The sequence below is a fragment of the Apteryx rowi genome, unplaced genomic scaffold (assembly GCF_003343035.1).
Source record: "Apteryx rowi isolate R43461 unplaced genomic scaffold, aptRow1 scaffold_650, whole genome shotgun sequence".
Classification (NCBI taxonomy): Eukaryota; Metazoa; Chordata; class Aves; order Apterygiformes; family Apterygidae; genus Apteryx; species Apteryx rowi.
This window is the reverse complement of record NW_020450928.1, coordinates 284,055-303,357: the sequence shown is the minus strand read 5'-3', so window position 1 is coordinate 303,357 and position 19,303 is coordinate 284,055. Positions and strand designations below refer to the sequence as shown.

General features: G+C 40.6%; 1 protein-coding gene across 14 annotated transcripts in view; it reads right to left on the bottom strand.

Annotated features, from left to right (window-relative positions):
- PCNT (pericentrin) overlaps positions 1–19,303 on the bottom strand; it is a 100,700-nt gene that overhangs the window by 13,711 nt on the left and 67,686 nt on the right. For 11 of the 14 annotated variants that reach the window (XM_026084796.1, XM_026084806.1, XM_026084798.1 and 8 more), the window contains 12 exons: positions 18,043–19,161; positions 12,287–12,814; positions 10,003–10,108; positions 9,388–9,542; positions 7,489–7,686; positions 7,005–7,178; positions 6,136–6,331; positions 5,245–5,467; positions 4,538–4,688; positions 2,100–2,816; positions 1,151–1,440; positions 243–345 (listed from right to left, as the gene is read on the bottom strand). In XM_026084796.1, the coding sequence (XP_025940581.1) occupies positions 243–345; positions 1,151–1,440; positions 2,100–2,816; positions 4,538–4,688; positions 5,245–5,467; positions 6,136–6,331; positions 7,005–7,178; positions 7,489–7,686; positions 9,388–9,542; positions 10,003–10,108; positions 12,287–12,814; positions 18,043–19,161 (3,960 nt within the window). Of the gene's footprint in view, positions 1–242; positions 346–1,150; positions 1,441–2,099; positions 2,817–3,419; positions 3,754–4,537; positions 4,689–5,244; positions 5,468–6,135; positions 6,332–7,004; positions 7,179–7,488; positions 7,687–9,387; positions 9,543–10,002; positions 10,109–12,286; positions 12,815–18,042; positions 19,162–19,303 lie in introns of those variants that run through there. The other 3 variants (XM_026084799.1, XM_026084797.1, XM_026084807.1) reach the window with 3 other exon arrangements.

The window sequence follows — 19,303 nt, the reverse complement described above, 5'->3', positions numbered from 1 at the left end:
TCACAGAGGTAGGGTAAAAAAATGCCTTCATAAGCAGACTCTGCGATATAGTTGATATAAAGATGGCAAGAATGCAGGAGTTCCCGTCTTTTTTTCCATCCCCAAGCCAAGACAAAATTTTCTCTAAAGTTTTCCAAATAAACCCAAAAACAAAAAAATCCAAAACACATCACATACGTACTGGAACCCAAAGGATACAGAACAACTTACTGATAATCAACAAATATATACCATTTCCTTACCGGARGTGCTGGCGGGGACAATAAATTTGATTTTAGTTCCTTCAGTGTCTGCAGTAAAGAGGCTACAGCTTCATCATTCGACGCAGACCAATCGTTAACTGTTCTGTGAAACAGAAATAATTTTTCAGTATTAGAGTCATTTCTAGTAATCTCATATTATACTTAACATACACTTGATTGCTTTCCCCTACCGGACGACCTTTTTACTTTCCGAGGCCGTCTTTACGTACTATTTAGCGCGCAGCACTATGGACGCACACAGAAATTGGCAAGTTTTATTAATTTTTTAGGAGCAGAATTTCTAAATAATGTTGCATAAGAATTTAACCGGAACTTTGTGCTTTACACCACTCTCTCAAATTCTTTCACGGTATTTCAGGCTGCAACAAACCACCACAAGTATTTCACTCTAGCAATAAAAGTTACTATTACCTAGCCAGAGATTCCCATCCCCTAGGCTCCCCCTGCCATGCTCAATGGAGGTTCCCACCCTGATCCTGTGGATGTGTCGATAACCTAGATTTTGGCTGCTCTCTGTTCAATTTGGTGTTACCAAACTACCACGACTCTTTCTCAGGGCTTTTTTCTGGTTGTTCTTTGTAAGCGGGGCCATTCACAGACCCGGCTGAAAAGCAGGCACACAAGCATTTCAATCAGCCTAACTAATGCACAACCCCAGTAGCTTCCGACGGGAATGGCTAAAGCGGCACGATAGTAACCTCTCAAACGGAGACTGCTACCATCATGCGACCATGATTTCAAACAAGGTAAATCTTGTAAGCAGCGGAGGAGATATATTACTGCTCATTCCCTTCAGTACGGGGCTTTCGGCTGTGACCCCCCCAGGTTCATAAGCAAGATAGAAACAGAGCTACTATTTCATAAGCAGTGTTTCAATAACTACTCACTTATCTACAGTTTTATATATGAACTCGTTCAGATGGACAGCTACAAAAAGCAACTGCTGTCTTATCTTCTCCAGCTGCTGTTGCTGCTGTTGCTGCTGTTGCAAGTGCAATTTTTCAGTTTCTTTTGTCGTGGTTTGTTTGGCATTTCGATCTTTGTTTAAAGCACACAAAGCGTCTTGCTGACAGCTTTGAGATGGAAGATTTCTTTCCCTTTCTTCTAATAATGCCAGTATTTCCTGCAGCTCTTTAATTCTGTGTTCATCCCTCTGGTGTTGCAGTTCCAATTTGTGCTGTTTGAACGAGAATAAGAAGCCGTGACTTGCAACTTAAATATATACATATTTATATATGCAGGCTTCAAATAAAAGCATCATACCCAATGAATATACCCATCTCAGTACTCCTTAAACCCATGGAAGATTATAGAATTGCCTTCTAGTGCCTTCAGGAAGCCCTTTAATGATTCTGGATTGGGTATCTTCTCCATCCATTTCCAGGCTTGGTGACCGACACGCCTCCAGAGAGCCTGTGACCCCCCTGCTCCTCTAGCAAAAGTGAAGGAGCTGAGAAACAAAATGGGGGAAATAGGCTCCTAATTCTGGTTTGTGAGAGTACCAATCTCAAAACAAGCATAATGGTATGAAACCTTGTTTGGTTCCGTACTGCGTTTAAGCCGTATTCAACAGTGGGTCTTCTCCATCTGTTAGCAACTGGCATTGCCTAGCACGGGCAAGGAAATAAGTCAGTGTTTATCAACAACGACCCCAGACACAAATCCCCCAAAACTGCTGTGTATAGAGAAATTCAGGAAAACAGCTTGTCTAACGCATTTTTCAGAACGCTTTGTTTAAGGGAAGGAAATATTTCAATTTAAGAACACCATCCATAGGGCTGATTTCCATTTTGTGGCTATTTCAATCTAGAGAGAGATTTGACTAAGCATTCTCACCAGTCTCTCTTGATCTCTCTGCCAGTCCTTCTGTTTCTCCACTTCCGTTTGTTGCTGCTGCCTTTGCTCTTTCTCTCGCTCCTCTTTCTTGTTTTTATCTTGTTCTTTCATTATCCTGAAGAGCGACTGCAATCGTTCCCAGTCAGCTTTCAGCTTTGCCTCTCTTTCCCTCTGTGCCTCCAAGGAACGGATTACCTCTTGCTTTTGACTCTGAAGGGACTCCAGAGTAGCTCGCAACTTGTTACTGTTCTCCCTTTCCTTCTGCGTTTCTTCGCAACACATCTGCACCTCAGCCTCCAGCTGCCTCTTGGAACGAATGGCCTTCTGGTGTGTTTTCTCAATAATAGCAGCTAGCTCCATAGTTCGGGACCTCTCTTCCTCCAGCTGGGCCTGGAGCTCTCGAACGAAGGCTTGCTCCAACAGAGACTCCCGGTGCTGACAGGCAGCACCTTCTTTAGCTCTCATGCTCAACTGTTCCGTCAAAACGCGTTCGTGATTCAAGGAGTTCAGGAGCTCCAGCGAACGGTTCTTCTCAGCATCCAGATTCTTCTGCAGCTCTGACAGTTTGTTCTGTTCTTGGGACAGCAAAGCTTCGCAGCGGGAGTGTTCGATCTGAAGCTCCTTGCGGAGGTTGTCGCTTACCGTCTGCTCATGCTCCAAGGACACGGACAGCTGACTGTTCTGCACGGACCGCAATTCCAAGGCAGCCTGTAGCTCCTGTTCGAAAGGGAGAAGCACAAAGCAATATTCTAGCACAAGGACTCAGTTGCAGGACCCGCAAGCATTCAGCAATATTTCAACCTTCTGTCTTACCCGGGAAGAAATTCAGGAGTTAACAGCATAGTTAATGCATTGAAAAAGTTTAAATTAAATGGAAAATGAATGACCTTCGAAAATACCTGCTAGACCAGACCAGTTTCTAATTGCAAGTGTCAGGAGCATGCTTGTTACCATCATGATAATAAGTAACAAACCAAAGAAAAAAACCACCTAAAATATCTTCCAGTACTTTTTTTTTTTTTTTTTTTCCCCCAAATGGTAAGTTCCTCATTGGGAAATCATTCTTTACATCACTCAGTCACCTTAACAAGTGACATTGGAAGCAGAAATAACCCGTGCTGATTTAAAAAGAACCAAAAATCTCAGCAGGAAGAGTAGATGTAAAACCTCTGGGTTTTACAGCCATCTGTTTAAAGAACGCAGCATAGACTGACAATAATAAACCATCCCCAGGTCCGTCACGCCAGCTAACACGTTCTCACCAGCCTTTCTGCAGAAGAAGGCAAGCGAGCGAGCGAAGGGACAGTCCCACAGCGGCTGCAGAAAATGAGAATTAACACTGCTGCAGTCCTGGCGAGGGTTACTGCACCCTCCCTCCGATCAGCACCGGCTCTCGTCTGATCCTGCAGAAAGTCAGCTCAGACCACTAAGTGGCAGAAATCTGGCACATGTTGGCACCATCGGCTTTCTGCAGTGCTGGTCCAAGGGAGGATTTGGGAACGCAGGACTGCGGCAGCGCTGACCGCGAATGGTTTAATCTGTTGCAGAACCGAATCTGGGGCAGTCCAATTTCTCTTTGCCTCGGCTAAGACAGTCTCTGCCTTCTCTGCACGGGCAGTCGCTTTTTATAAGATAGAAGATGTTAGCCCCAGGTCTACCATCCAAGCAGGAGAAAAAAAATAAAAAAGACCTATCAGAAAGATAATGTAAATAAGAGGGCAGACCAAGAAAGAAATGGAGTCAAAATTGTGTTTCCCCACTGAGGACATCTAACAAGGATTGTTTTGAAGGTATCTGATACAGTTTGGCTTTGGTTTAAATTTACTAAAGGTTTATGTTAGAACATCTTTTTTTAACAGTCATTTACAGATCTTCTACAAGAATTGAGTCATTACTACCACAATATTGGAGAAAACTGTTCATCTGCTTTCTGTTCAACCCAGAAGAAAGGGAACAGAGGAAAAAAGAAAGTTTGGTTAACCTCCAAAAATACATGTTATATTAGAAAGGTTCCAGTTGTTTTCTGCCACATAAATGTATCATTGAGTGATTTTCTTTATAATCTCAGTTGATCATACGCAGCACATCCTCATAGCACATTTGTTCTGGAATAAAGGGTGCAATTACTTTCCCTACACAGTAAGAGGCAACACTACCCCTAAGAATGTGAAAACGTAAGGTTCTGAAACACCAAGAAGATACCAAAAAATACATACAACTTTTGCTCATTTCTATACGTTCAATTAAGGAGGGTAACTGAAAGCTTTAATTCTATGAAAAAACACTATGCTAGTAGGGTAGAAGTGATTTTTTCAAAAAAACTGATGACTGAACAAAAAACACTGGATAGGGAAAAGACTGCCAGAACATTTTGTTAGTTCACCTCCCTCAGTTCATGAAGTTAACTGAACTGGAAGCATGATGATGGAGGGAATTACCTCCAAGGCCTTGGTCTTTTCATCTTCTGTTTTCTTATGCTGAAGCTGTCGTTCCTCAAACAAATGTCGCAGCTCCGCTTCCTTCAGCCGCTCACTCTGCAGGTCTTGAAGCGCAGCTGTCAAATCTTTTTCTTTATTTTCCAATTCAGAACTGCAAAATTCAAAATGACACTTCGCACCGCACTCGGACCAGATCGTCCTTCATTAGCAATGCGAGCAAGTCATGTTGGATTACTTTTTTTTTGAGTTGGTCTATTGGCTCAGTTCTCTAAGATGACCTCTGTTATTTAGAAAGAAGGTCAGGGTTTTTTTCTCTTAGGCAAAAGCCTAAGAGAAGAGGTGCGAGAGAACAGTGGGGTACATCAAGGATGCAGGGCCAGAGTTAAGAGGTGTTCTAGTCTGTTCACTTTTATGATACCCATACAACCAGCAGCCCTTTCCACAACCTGCTCAATCAAGGCTATAAAAATGGTAACTATGTAAGTTTGAATTGAAGAATAGATAAATTTAAATCATTAAGAAAAACAAACATATCCATGAAAAGTGACAGAGGTTCCTTTTCCTCTTTGTGCGTTCGACTTCCGAGCCACTTGCGGATCCATCAAGTATAAAGCTCTTTCAGACCTGTTAATACATTTTGGAGCAAACAAACAAAAAGCCCCAAACAAAAAACAACCCACCCACCACCAAAACCACCTACTTCTTACCAGAACTGGTTTATTTCCCTCTGAAGCTCTTCCAGGGAGTTTTGCAGCCTTTCGTTCTCCTGCTTACTTTCATAAAGCTCCAATTTCAGGGCTGATACTGCAGCTTGTTCTTGAGTCAAGAGTTCACGTGTTTTGGAGGCTCTCTTCTGCTCCTCAGCCAGGGTGCTCTGCAAGCCACTTACAATGGATTTTTCCTGCTGAAGCTTATATTCTAATAATTCAACTGGGATAAGAAAATGTTAACAGTCATTTGCATTACAGAGCACTTGACAATACGTTAGCAGTTATGCTGCTTCGAACTGCAGATAAATTAGCTGTATTAAAGCATCTCTGTCTGCAGGATTAGTTTCTTTTCAAACATGATATGAATAAGCAGAAAGATGCACATACACGCTACAGCTTTGCTGTTAGCGGGCCAGGCGAAGCGAGAAGGATATGAAAGCTGGATGACACTAAATGAGCAACTGTAATACACTGCAAACAACCCATTACTAATGGATTCTAAGCCTCATGAAGCAAAACCATCCATTTACTAGCCAACATATATACGCAGTATTCCCTGAAAACCATCAAGGGTTTCTGATCATCCTTCTTGGGTTTTCTACATGTATACATTTATTGACAAAGAGTCACCCTTCAACAATATTGCTCTGGGTCACTTTAAAGCTTTTATTCATCTTTCATGTAGAATTTTCTTAACCATCAACATTAGAAAGAAGAAGAAAAGATCTGCTTCTTCCTCTGTTAAAATCTTAGGAAACCTGAGCGCATTGAAGTATTGTGTAGCGTTTGTTTCTTTGCAAAACAATTTATTTTGCCTTTTATCTTTTTAGGTAAAAAAGGGAAGAACTAATAAAGAAGGCCAGGTGACACGAGCTTGACAGTTACTACCTTTCCTCCGAAGCTGGTGTTCCTGTTTGCTCCCATGATCTTCTGCATTAGTAAGAGTTTCCTGTAACTGCTGTAGCTTCTCCTGGTTCTGAAGATGTGTCATGCGTAGCTGAGCTTGAAGGTCCTGTATTTCAGAAAGCAAGCTATTCCTGTCTGAGGAGAAAAGGTGCTCTACAACCATCTGCCACTGTTCCTCCTGAAAATGAACCAAGCGCCATTAAATCGACAAAGCTATTCCCATTTTTTCCTACAAGGATGAACCCTAAAGAACCCTTTGCATTAGAAGTTTTATAGAAAGGCAACTTCAAATGACTACGTTTATGCCCCATTTGAATTCAAAATGTTAACGTTAAGGAACACAAAAACACTTCACTGGCTTCCAAATAGCCTGATAGTTATTAATAATAGTTTACATGTAATAGTTATTACAAACCATCTGGCCTGCAGCTAAAAGCTAAATATTGTCATGAAACAATCCCAAATATATTCGAGGTTAGCTCAAAATACACCCTTTGCAAGAGTGGTCTGCAGCGCTCCAGATGGAATTCTTCCTCCCCATTCCCCTTCTTCAAATGTTTCCTTTTCACTAGCACAACCTCCTGATCACTACTTCTTCTGGCTGCCAAATATAATTTTATAACACAATACACATGAAGTCTGAGAAAAAATGGTGCCAAAATAAAGATTATAAAAGCATACTGATACAACACAATCTGGATTAATGCATAAGACGTAAGTTTTAGGAACAGAAGTGATAAAACTGTAAAATAATTGCAGTATCCATGCATCATGCCCATATCCACCCTTAAAATAAAACATGGTGGAATAGAAGAGATTTATGAGCCTAACACTTTAAGAGGTTTTCTTACTTGTTGTTTCATAATATGCTCCAGTTTTTCCACTAATGAACCTTCATCTCCAGACCCAGGATTGCAGATGTGAGACTTCAAGTCAATCTGCAACACATTTCTCTCCTTCTCGAACACGTTCTGTACTGCTTGGAGAAGTTCTCCTCTCCAGTCAGTGGTAGTATCTGAATGTTCCTGTAGAAAACAAGCGTACTTACTGGCATCTGTAGCATCAATCTCTAACCTGCAAACCACATACAGCCTACCAATACCTTTCAGATGGCCTGCAATTATAAAGTGTCTTTCATATCATATCACTGCATAAAACTACTTGGTAATTTAAGCAGATTAAAAGGCGTCAGAGAGGACTGTTCAAACCTCCAAAAGGAAAGGAAAGAATCCCCTGCTCCTCATACACACATTTTGTATGTTTTTATATACTTATATAAAAATAAAGAACTGGTAACCATGTTCTAAAGGGTACAAGTCATCTCTGTCGTGATACCTTGTCTCCTCTATCTGCTACCTTGCTAAGGTAATCTCTCAGTGACTGTATAGCATCCAGAAAGGCTATGCCTGCCATCTGCCATCCCTCCGTAGCTGCTCCAGTCTGATGAGCGCTTTTCTGATCCCTAAGACCAAAGCGATGTTCTGACAAAGCCAATATTTTGCGGCTCTCCTCGTATACCATCTTCAGGACCGTCTAGGAAGGAAGAAAACAATGCACAAAGTTAGGAGGCAGGCATCAACATCTCGACAGTGTACGAGTGGGATGGCATAGCTAGACGATGAAAACAAGAAGGCTTTCCTAGGCTGTCATCTAGATAAAGGCATGCAGTTCTGCCCTGCTACTTGACACACTTAATAAACGAAGCCTATATGTCACCAGAGAATGTTATTTCCTAACAAGTGAGCCCAATATTTAAGAATACAGTGATCACACACGACGTTGAAGTACAAACAGCAGCCTACGCCAACGTATCTTACTGCCGTGCAAGTCAACATGCAAATATGCCAAAGGACTGCACTTTACCTCTGTTGTTTTGGAACTGTTTAGTTAACTTTTCTGGCAATAAACCAAATTCTATCAAGTCTAAAGTCATGTTACTAAACCCCAGTGATGCTGAATGATCCTCAGAGGCTAGAAAACTGAATTACGTATTTAGACAACCTTGGCTTATTATAGCAGATTACATAAAAATAACAGCTCCCAAAATAATCAATCTTAATAATTTACATAGTGGAAACTGTTTCCTCTGACATTGTCAGGCAAAATAATCTCTTTTAAATAAATTCCCTGTTCACAAGCTATTACATCATGTGCAGATGTTTCCCGGTCTCATTCTGAGGAAGGTCATAGGAAATTAAAGTCCTTTTCTATGTACATCTCATCAAAAATATCCCAGCCTCGATGTGGAGCTCCTTCTCAATGCTACTCACTTTAACAACAACAATACCAAGTGATTTGCTTTAACTCTTGACATTCTTATTTTGCACTTTATTGAATGACCTAAGATACTTGAGTTACTGAACACTTCAGTGTGCTTCTGGCTATACATTCAACACCGGAGCATGCACTCAGATCTTACAGTCACTAGGTCTAGACTGATGATCCAGGAAAGAAACTGAATAAAAAAATAATTCTCTGGCTTTTCAGGTCTTCCTGCATTTTTACAAATGGCCTGAGAGAGTCCTTTAGACATTGTGGAAGGCAGTATTTGCTCCCTCAGAAGTGACTTTCTTCTATCTTACTTCTCAAGTTTCTTCAAGTCCTATTGTACCTGAGCCCCCTGTTACATACTGCACTTCCTCCCCTTTCCGGGCTTCTCCCCAGCCTCATTCATGAGATGATTTGGAGCACTGAATTGCTCCCTTTCACTCTCTGAAATTTCAGGCATGTCTGAGTGCTTGCTCAACCGCAGCACCAAACCAAAGAGTCCCAGGGATATACTTTCTTGAGATTGCTTTACTGTCAGGAGTAATAAACATCTGCTCAGTCCCGTGCATATTCTTTGTCCTCCTTGAAATAGTTGACTCTGCAAGATCCCTCCACCCATCGCAATGATGTTTCTGCAGCTTTCCACCATACCAGAATGACAAAAATAGGCAGGGGAGCACCACGTCAGCTATCTATGCCTAGTTATGAGGCAGCTCTCCATAAGGCCTCCAAGACAAAACCCTAAACCAGTAGATCACTTCCCCCAAGTAAAAGCAGGATAAATGTCCGTTGACTTGTCACAAGAGAGATGCAGAATGACCCAAGAACTATAATTAACTCAAGGTGTAAATCATTACAGAACCATTTATAGCGTAAATGCAGCAGTTAACCCCATTTTACATTAGCATTTCACTTCTGCTGTTGCAGTTTTAATTTCTTGGTATGCTTATATTAATCACGTATTACCTTCAGCTGTGGTGAAAGTATTTCTTTTTCTCTCATTGACTCCATAAAATCCGGAACTATGCCCCGGTACTGCAGATAAGCCAAGAAACTAGCATCTAGATGTTCAGATGTTTCTAGCTCCCGTTTTAGTTTAGCTGCCAAACCGGAGCTGGTATCTGAAGAAAAAGACACCTCCAAAATGTTATGAACCTGAAGAGAACTTGAAACTAGTATAACCACTTGCAAAAATAACCATGATTTCTTCACCTAGTATAAATGCAAGGTCATCTCAAGTTAGTTGGCTGAGATTTACCCAAGAGGGATCTCAAATAACTCAAACAAGTAAAAAGGCAATAAATTGCCTTTAGCACTAGAGAAAATGTTGCAGTTAAGTCAGGACTCACTAAAACTCTATGCCTCCTTTTCAGTATGTAAGGATGAAAAGTTAAAAGCAGACTTCCATTAACATCAATACACAAGTCTTTCTAAACAAAGCGTCACCTGCCAAAAGTACAGGTTTCCAATAAAAGATCGACTGTGAAAGACAATGGAAGAAAGAGGAAGCGTTACGATATTTTTGAGACTGAAGTTATCATAAGCTGACAAGAACCGACAAATAAACAAAATTAAACTTACTGCTGCCATATCCATCACTCGCCACCTCTATGGCAGATGCTGTTGATCTTATGTCATCTTGCAAATCAGATGGGGTTAAAGTTAGATTATCAGCTTCTTTCACCTGCTGGGAAATAGTTTCTAGCATTAGTTTTGTGAATCCAGCTGTAGAGTTTTCTGCATTTAAAACAACCTTGTCACTGGTGCAGATTTTAGCAAATGCCTACTTGATCACGGCGGTAGAGACAGCAAATACCATGATGAAACAAAACTGGAGCTCTCCTGCCATTTTTTTCCTCGCTTATTACAATCTTAAGAATTTTCCTTTGAAATAGAAATTTTTATGCTCAAGTCTCAACTGATGTGTCATTTCTGGGGAACACTTTGAATTACGTTCAGGTACTTTTGAGTTGTAGGAAAATGAAAGGAATAGGAATATTACATACATTTTATGACTTGTAAGAAGAACAAAACTATCTTTTGTAACATGAAAAGATATTTTAAGTTGCACAGTAAATGATGAAACGCTCTAATCAAGGAGAGATGAAAAAATCTCTGCTGAAATCTGTTCACGGTCTGTCTGCCGGGGTATAGTGGTGGTTTTAACCCTCATGATGAGGCTCCTAAAAAGTCAAAGTGAAGTTACAGAACATGTTTGCTAGCACTGCAGGATCCAGAAGATTTTTCATTTTCAAGTCAATAATGGTAAAGTTTTTCGATATACAATTTTAATCATTGTTCAGTTAGCATCCAACCAATCCGATATTAAAACTTCAGTTTATTTCAGATGGTCGGTAGGTATAATGCTAAAGGTGAATTTCTGATGGCCAGGTTTCCCATTTCTGTCAGAAGGGTGCTCTGCATAACGCGTCACCTTGTTAAGAGACATATTAGCTCTAGGTGAGCCGACAACCCAAACTAGCCCAAATGCTGGGCCTGCATCAGAGCTTGCAGCCCCAGAGCTAGCCACGTCAGCTCTAACTAGGCTGGGGCCAAGAGGAGCTGCACCATGCAGGTCGACATGACCTGACTTTCTGGTTTAATGAAAGGTTCAGCTTCCCAATGCACTTAATCCAATCCAGCTACCAGGTCCCATCAGAAGAGAAGATCCTGCACCCCTTCCTGACCTGTAGCTGCCACGTGCTGCTTTCGCCTTTGGGGGACCAAGCAATCATGCAGCTGTCCAGCAATTCAAACTAGTCTGAACGAATGAAAGTTTAATCCTCCTTGATTAGTCTTCCTCTAAAAAAGTGGAAAAGCTCCAAACAGTGACACAAGCTGAGCCAAACTTCAGTTCCACGAGTGCCAGATCAGGCCCAGGGGAGGGGGCAGGACGGAGATGAGGGAAAGGGGCAAAGGAGATCCCTCCTTTCCAGCAGCAGGCTGATTAGAGCCGACGAAGCATAGCACAAACTCACCGCTTTGGTCAAACTCGAGGTGCCTTTTTCATATATTTCGGCTAAGGAGTCTCTGCCTCCCTTTGTGTCCGGAAAATGGGTCACTACTTTTCATGCTGAGTTTTGTTATTAAAAGCACCTTAGGGCACATACAGTAATCTGTAACACCAGTGGAGCCTCTAGGCATGCTGTAAAGCTATTAATAACAAAGAAAAGATCTCCCTAACCAACCCCTGTGGTTCTCAAAAGCAAAGCTGTACAGACTTCATCTTCCTGTCAAATGATATAGACATGAGTATATAGAACACTTCCATTAAAAAGAAAAAATTATTTTCCAATTTTATCTTCTAACACTCTACCACATATGTGGCAAACTGGTACAGTACACTGAGTACCATGGCTTAAAATAAAAAGGAAGGGGAAAAAAAGAAAAGAAAAAAAAACTTCCAGTTTTTAATTCAGCTACGAACACATGAAATATTAGCATAAATTTATCAATTATTTCCCTGTAGCCTCACTGCAGAAGTACCACAATTTACAGAGTACTCTCAGACCTTCTACGAACATCTGAGCAATACCCAGATTTTTACAGAAACTACGTCAGCAGCCTATGGACATGCAGGGTGCAAAGATGTGCTGTAAGCAGCTCATTGTTCGGTTTTAGTTTTTGGAAGACTGTTTTCACTTACTAGAAGCAGAGGCAAAAAATGTTTTAATACAGCTCAGAGTTTGCTCTACTATCTGCTAATAGAGAAGAACCAACAGAAGATGACTGCACATCCAGAATGACACTGTACCTACTCTTCTCGGTGTCTAACACCGACACCCAACAGCCCAGCAATAATTTAGGAGGGGCACAGGCCAGCCTTGTTCAAATAGAATAAAATGAAACATGAAATATCACTTACCAAAATCTTCTCTATATCTTGGTCACCATCAACAGAATAGGTGCTTTCAGAGAAAGCTAGAGATTTCACATCTACTCTCGCTGCTGCTTCCTCAGTGCCGTGCTCATACAGATTTGGATATCCCAACAACCCAGAAGTATCTTCTTGCATCGATGACCTTGCGTGCGCCATTTCAAAATCTGTGCTATCCACTTCTGAAAAGGGAGTCAAGTGAAGCGCTGGTTGAAGTTCCATGCTTGTATCCTGCCTTCTCACAATCTCAGGTGACTCCCATGAAGCCATATCCCCAATTAAATCCTGGAAGTCTCTCGGAGTGTCTTTATAACCTATGATCAAATTGTGTTTCGGAGAATCGGGAGTTTGGTGGATTTTCAACTTTTCCTGGCAATGCTTTTTCAAATCTTCCTGCTTTTCAGAGTTATTGATCACGTCTGATTCCTGAGTCAAGACCTTTTCTTGCGATTGCTTAATCTGAGATTTCCGATTTACATGGTGAGTTGTCAAGTCACCTATAATGTTATCCTTTTCCTACAATGAAATAACACATACTAAATGTTTGGTGGAATTAAATATTATTTTACAAACTAAAAACATGCATTTAAAAATCCTCTCAAGTTTAATAATTGGATCTACTGTTAATCCCAGATTTTATATAAAAATAACACAGTATTTCAGTATATTTTATACGTCAGCTAACCATGCTTTTTAAGAGGCGAACACGTTATCGATGGGAAAAAAAATCTGCATTAATCAGCAAATCTACCCATTTCCTCAGAGCTGACTTTTGTATCAAAATAGAAAAAAATATATTCCTCATAGTTGTGTAGATAATCTTTTTACTTTTCAATAGATACAAACCAAAACTTATTGTTTTCCTAAACAGACAAGTCTCCTGAGCTACCTTAAGGCTTAATTCTTGACCCAGGGCAGAGGGAGAACTGCTTAGGAAAAACTTAAACACGGTTTCTATACCTGCCATTTCAACCCAAGAGAAACTGTGAACCATCTACTTCTATACTTCAGAAGGGAACAGCAAGGAACAGCAACACAGATGCAGATGTCCTATCTCACAGATCTGCAGTGAGACAGACAGACAGACACACACACACACACCAGCCACGCAAAACAACAAGCTACCATGGACGTTTGGGCAAGGCTGCACTTGTACCCTTACCAGTCTGTTCACACTGGGGCAACCCACGCATTTTTTCCACGCATCAAACAAGAAACAGGTCTCTGCTGATCAGTCACACTGCAGACCGTTTCTCAAAATCTGACTCCATGAAACCATATACTGGGTCAGACCAAAGTCCTTCCTACCCAACCACTGTGTCTTTGACACGGGCCAACAGGGACACACAGCTAGCATGGACACAGCAGGTGTCTGCTTTCCTCAGTCCTTGGGGATCCTTGTGCTTTCTTAGCTGTTTTCCCGGCCTGAAGGCCTGCACACCTGACAGGCTGTGGGATCTCACCAGCACCTTTGCTGTGGTGTGAGGGCCAGCCGGTACTGTGCCATGGAGCATGCATGTTCCTCCCAGCCTCCCTCACTACAATGGCTCTGGTTGAGTCAGTGTTTCCATATAAAGAGCTTCTTTCTCTTGCCAAGGCCTCTTGAAGTTATTGGTCTTCTCCTATGACCTAATTGCTCTTTTCAACAAACAGGTTTGTTAGACTCCACCACGGGCAGGTTGTTTCTGCAGAGTCCTTTCCATTGCAGGTGGAGACCCATGTGATACAGTGCAGTTTGTCCCTAATGCTTGTCACCAGAGACCTCCCAGTAGAGCCATGAGGATGAGATGAACCTCATGTAGTTCACCCAACAAGTCCTACTGCTTCCTCCAGAAATCATGAAATCACAGCTCTCTCTTAAGTCTCTAAATATATTATTCTGTTCAGACAGAACATCCAAATGGGAARTGTCTGAATCGCACCATGGAAATATCTTCCCTCACCATTGAAACCTCAGAGATCCAGTGTGGTAGGACCTGCTATTACCAAAAGATTAAGGAACCCCAGCAGGCTAGTGCCCATCCCACTGTAATTCCATGGCTGGCTGGTGCCATTAGTTAGGAATTTCTGAAGGAAAAGCGGGCACAAGTGTACTCTTGGCAAAGTCTGTGCATCTTCCCTGGGAGAAAGGAGACTCCAGAACATATTTATATTGAGTGTGTCAAGCTGTGGACCCTCTTCTAATGCCTCCACAACCACACACAGAAGGTCTGGCTGCCTTTCTCCCTCCACTTTTTCCATTTATAAACTCCTTACCCAATGCTGCAGACACAGAATCCTCTCAGAGCCCTCTGCCCAAGCTGACCTACCCGCAGCATCAAGATGGGTCTGTTTTTCCTGCCTTGCTTTGCTCCCCCATCCCCAAACTTGCATTTGTTGCATTTCTGGTTTTGCGCTTCCCTCTCTGCTTTATGTCCATCATATCTGAAGAAGGTTTTACAGGACTAGGCCAGTCTTTCTGCTGAAGAACCCTGCAGGACAACACCAATCTAAGGTCTACATATCCCAGACCACATATTCAATCAACATCTTTCAGTTTAGCAGCTCTTGGTGGATTTTGCTTCAGTGACTGTGTCTAAAGTACTTTAAAAATACAATTACACTTTTGACCTGTTAAGATTCAGTGGCTAAAATGTATTGTTCAAGAAATTATTTCTTTAGCTTTTTTTTTTTTTTTTTTTTTTTTTTAAAACCACCATGGTAAATTTTGCCACCATGGAAATTTCATTTCACCCTCCATACCTCTTATATTGTGAGAGGCAGTGAGTAATTGTTCCCTCTCTCATTTCAGACCTTCATCTTAATCCTTTTACTCATGTTAATCAGCTTTCTTAGCTGAAGTGTCCTAGTTCTTTTGAACTCAATTGCCAGCTGCAAATATATTACCCTTTTGGCTAATCCTCCAGCTTTCTTTTTAATACATTTCCTAATTTTCATTGTTCTCACTTTCGAACCTAAGAATAACTGTAGGGGGTTTCTTCACTCCTACGAGGCTACTGAATTTGTGTTATGTTCACTATTACATAAAGGTTTTTCAGAGTTAACATTTTGAACCAGCTCCTGTTCACTGTTTGGGGTTAAGTAAAGAGTTGCTTAATCTCACATAGGTTTTGTCACCAGTCACTCCAAGCAGCAATCACTTCTTTACCTCTGAAGAGGTAGGTTCTGTATCACACCTCATCATGACATTTAGCTTATCCATACTAGAACAAAAGTACCCAAATACTGTTATTTTTCTCCGTCTCTCACCTCATGGTCAACATCTTGCTCAGACAGTTGATAGTCTAAACTGAACATTATATTTTTCCTTCTATTAGAATGAACTATTTCATAGGAATGGGTCATTATAGATCCATAATTCATTATTACAAATGAATGCTTGAGGATACAGTTAAATTATTTACTTGACTCAAAGTATTCTCTATCTTTGATGACCATCCCTCCATTGCCACAACACACTCAAAGACTTTTTGCGCTTGCACATGAAAATACCATTGACATGCAATATATACATAAACTTAAATACTGGAAAATCCAAGGTTCTTCTTGAAAAAGTGATGTTTAAGTCATTTAACTGTCCCCAGAATTCCAGTATACTTTTATATCCTTCAAAGTTTTACTAGTTCTCTCTTCACTGAATCCTAACTCCTTTTTTGCAGAATCTAATTCAGATTTAAGTTCTTCTTGATGAGATGCCATCTTTACAATTACACTCTCTTCATTCTGTGAGGCATTTGTAGCCTTTATGTCTCCCCTCATTGTGTTCAAAGGAAAAAATAATTTTCATGTGAGCAGTTTCCATATTAGTATAGACTATATATTTTCCATGCATTTTCAAATTTCCAAATTGTGTCTACAGTAACTATGATTTTGAAGTTACAGATGCACCTCTCACCCTGTTTAAATATTTTTACAAAACAATCAGTATAAACGATGCTGTTGTCTTGAATTCACAGGCTAGCCTAACATGTTAAGCTTGCAAAAGTAATCATTACTAAGCTGAGATCAAGCAACTGTACTCCTGTTCTGGACAGGAGGAAGAGAGTATTGCTATATGCAGCTTCCACCAGAAAGCTGAAACTCATGAAGGTTAGTTATCAGCTACTACCAAGTCGCTATTACAACTTGAAGGAGACCTATAGAGACAGATGAAAACCACAGTCATTAAATACGGTGCATAATGATTGTTATGTCCCTCTTTAAAGGGAATAAACTATTGCCATGACCAAATACACGATTTGCATAGGCAACATGGTCTAGTAGAGCACTAGATTGGAAGTCCGGTAGCCTGAGCTCTGACCTTGTCTTTATACGTTTAATGATCATATATACATCATTCTGCATACATGATTCAATGCTATCCCCACCTCTTCCCTCATAAGCTTTCTGAAACAGAAACCCTGAAGTCAAGACTACCGCCTAGGCAAACGTCATTGAACCCAGCTAGAACTTTTAAGCAAATAAAAATACAAAAACCAATAACGATCACGCACTTTGCTTAGTAACAGTTTTCATGTCTGCTTAGAAAATAAACACAGGGTAATAACTAAGTGAAATCACTGATCTTTTCTGTACATAAGAAGAAAAATGTGCATATAAGGAGAAATAGCATTCAAGTGCAATTTAAATACAATATATTCTAAATACTTGAGCACAGCTTGGTGATAACAGAAAAAAGCCTAATTAAAAACCCATTGTTCTTATCAAGTAGATTTTAAAATGAGGAATTGCATCTTGTTGTGATGGCTGGGCTATAAAGTAAAATGGCAAAGCAATGTGTAACATTGATATCACCGCAACTCCGTTAAGTAAGCTTTCACAATTAGTGATACCAATATTAAAGGTCATTTATTTTGTCCAACTTAAAAATCCAAAAATTCTACTGAAATTATTGCATTCCAGTAGAATCCAACATTCTGCTAGAGCAGAAATTTCTATCAGGTGCAGAAAAGCCATCTTTCTGTCCCCCTGGCTAGGCAAGCGCAGTACAGTATAAATCATCAACCTTGGATTTTTACACCCATATCATATTGCCAAGCAAGAACCCCAAAATTCACAGAAGACTGGCACCTAACTTCCTTATTGCCTGTGCACTCAGGAGCTCTTCTGATATTAAGTGCTCTTACTGACAGTTATCACCTCTGTAAGTAAGCCTTATTGTGCATTAAGTTGGTACATGACAGATGCCCCTAACTCTCTGAAACACAAGTCTTCTGGGTCCTATTGCTTTCCAAACTTGGGCAATTTAACGAAAGTTCATATTAAATTCTTCAGAGCAAATGGTTCTAGAAAGATTCAGAGTAAATAAAGGCTTCTACTAAAATTTGATACAGGGAGAAGTATTTTCAAGTAGTTTCCCAAGGTAGCCATAAAGCATGGCGAGCACAGACCTAGTATCTCAAGATCCCTGCCTGAAACCATATCCAGCTCAGAACAAACTAAAGGAGGTTTCCTGACCAGATTAAGTTTCCACACATGCTTCCCCTGTTCTTAATCCTTCCAGGAATCTACCACTGGCCATTACTGGAGAAAGGACACAGAGACAGAAAGATCTTTAGTCTGACTCACAACAACCATTCCTCTTCACTTTCTCATAATCTGTAATAGCACAGGCCATCTAATCAGCGTTTTCATTTCTGCCATTACAACGCTGAGAAGAACAAACTATAGAGTTTTATATGACACAAAATTGGCTTATTCAAGAAGAAAAAAGAAGTAACATTATTAGAAAACTAACAGCATACCAATTCATCACTTGTGGAAACCAGAACTCCAAATGACTGATCAACAGTTGCTCCCAGTACTTCCAATTTCTCCATTCCTTTAAGATCTTCGCCTTTTCTTTCTGTTTTGGAGACCAGCTTGGGGAGGTTAGCCTCTTCATAACCATGTTGCTCCTTTGACCTGTAGGACTCCAACTGTGCAATAAGTTCATCTCTTTCCAGTCGTAAAGTTTCAAGCTCTTTCACATACTCCTTGATCTGATCTTTCAGTTTTGCAGTGCAACCTTGCAGTTCATCAATTTCTCTCTGATAAGCTACTTCTTTTTGATTCAGTGTTTGCACCTCAAAATCAAGTCTAGAAACTTCTGTCTGAAGACTATGAACCTCTTGAGCCCGATCTGTGTCTTTCTTTTCCAGCTCAGTTTCAAGCACTGCTACCTTTTTTATTAAGCACTGCAATTCATCTGTGTCAGCTGCTCTTTGATCTGCCATTGTCTTCATCTGCATATCTTTCTCTAGAATATTTGCTTCCTTCTCTCTAACAGTATTTTCAAGTTCTTGAATTCTAGAAGAAGTCATCCTTGCTTCAACCTCTTTCTGAGAAAAGCGCGTTTGGAAAAGGTGGTATTCTTTTTGAAGCGCGTCGTACTCTTCCATTAGAGAGACTAGTTCTTCAAAGTACTGCTTTGATGACTCTTGTACTTTTAGAAAATTTTCTTCTAAAACTTCCACTTCTATTTTGAAATGTGATTCCTTCTCTTCCAGTTGGTGCTGCAGAGCTTCTCTAGCAGTTGAGACAAGCTCTAGTTCTTCCCGAAGTTCTCTCACAACGGAAAGTAGCGATGTGTTTTTTCCGTTTGGATCAGGATCAGCCTGAAAATCCACCAATCCCTTCTTCAGCTCAGTCTGAAGGTTTTCCACTGGTTCTTCCAAACCAAGCTGATAAAGATTATCTTGGCTGTCACTAACTTCATGACATATTGGTCCAAACTGTGCCAGCTCTTTTTGAAGCTTCTCAATTACTCCATGAAGTTGTTCTATCTCCTCATCTTTGTCCTTACGCAACCTTTCCTGGTCTCCACGAAGGTGCTCAACAAGAGATTGGAGTTCTTCAATTTCAGATTTTCGGTCTTCCACAGCCTGAGCAAAAGGATAAGATCTGAGTATTAATATATATAGGCAAAATTACTATTGCGCAGAAGAGTTAAAATTACTAGAAGAATCATGCTTTCTGAATCACTTAAGGATTAAATCAAACATTTAACAGCAAGAAGAATTGCAG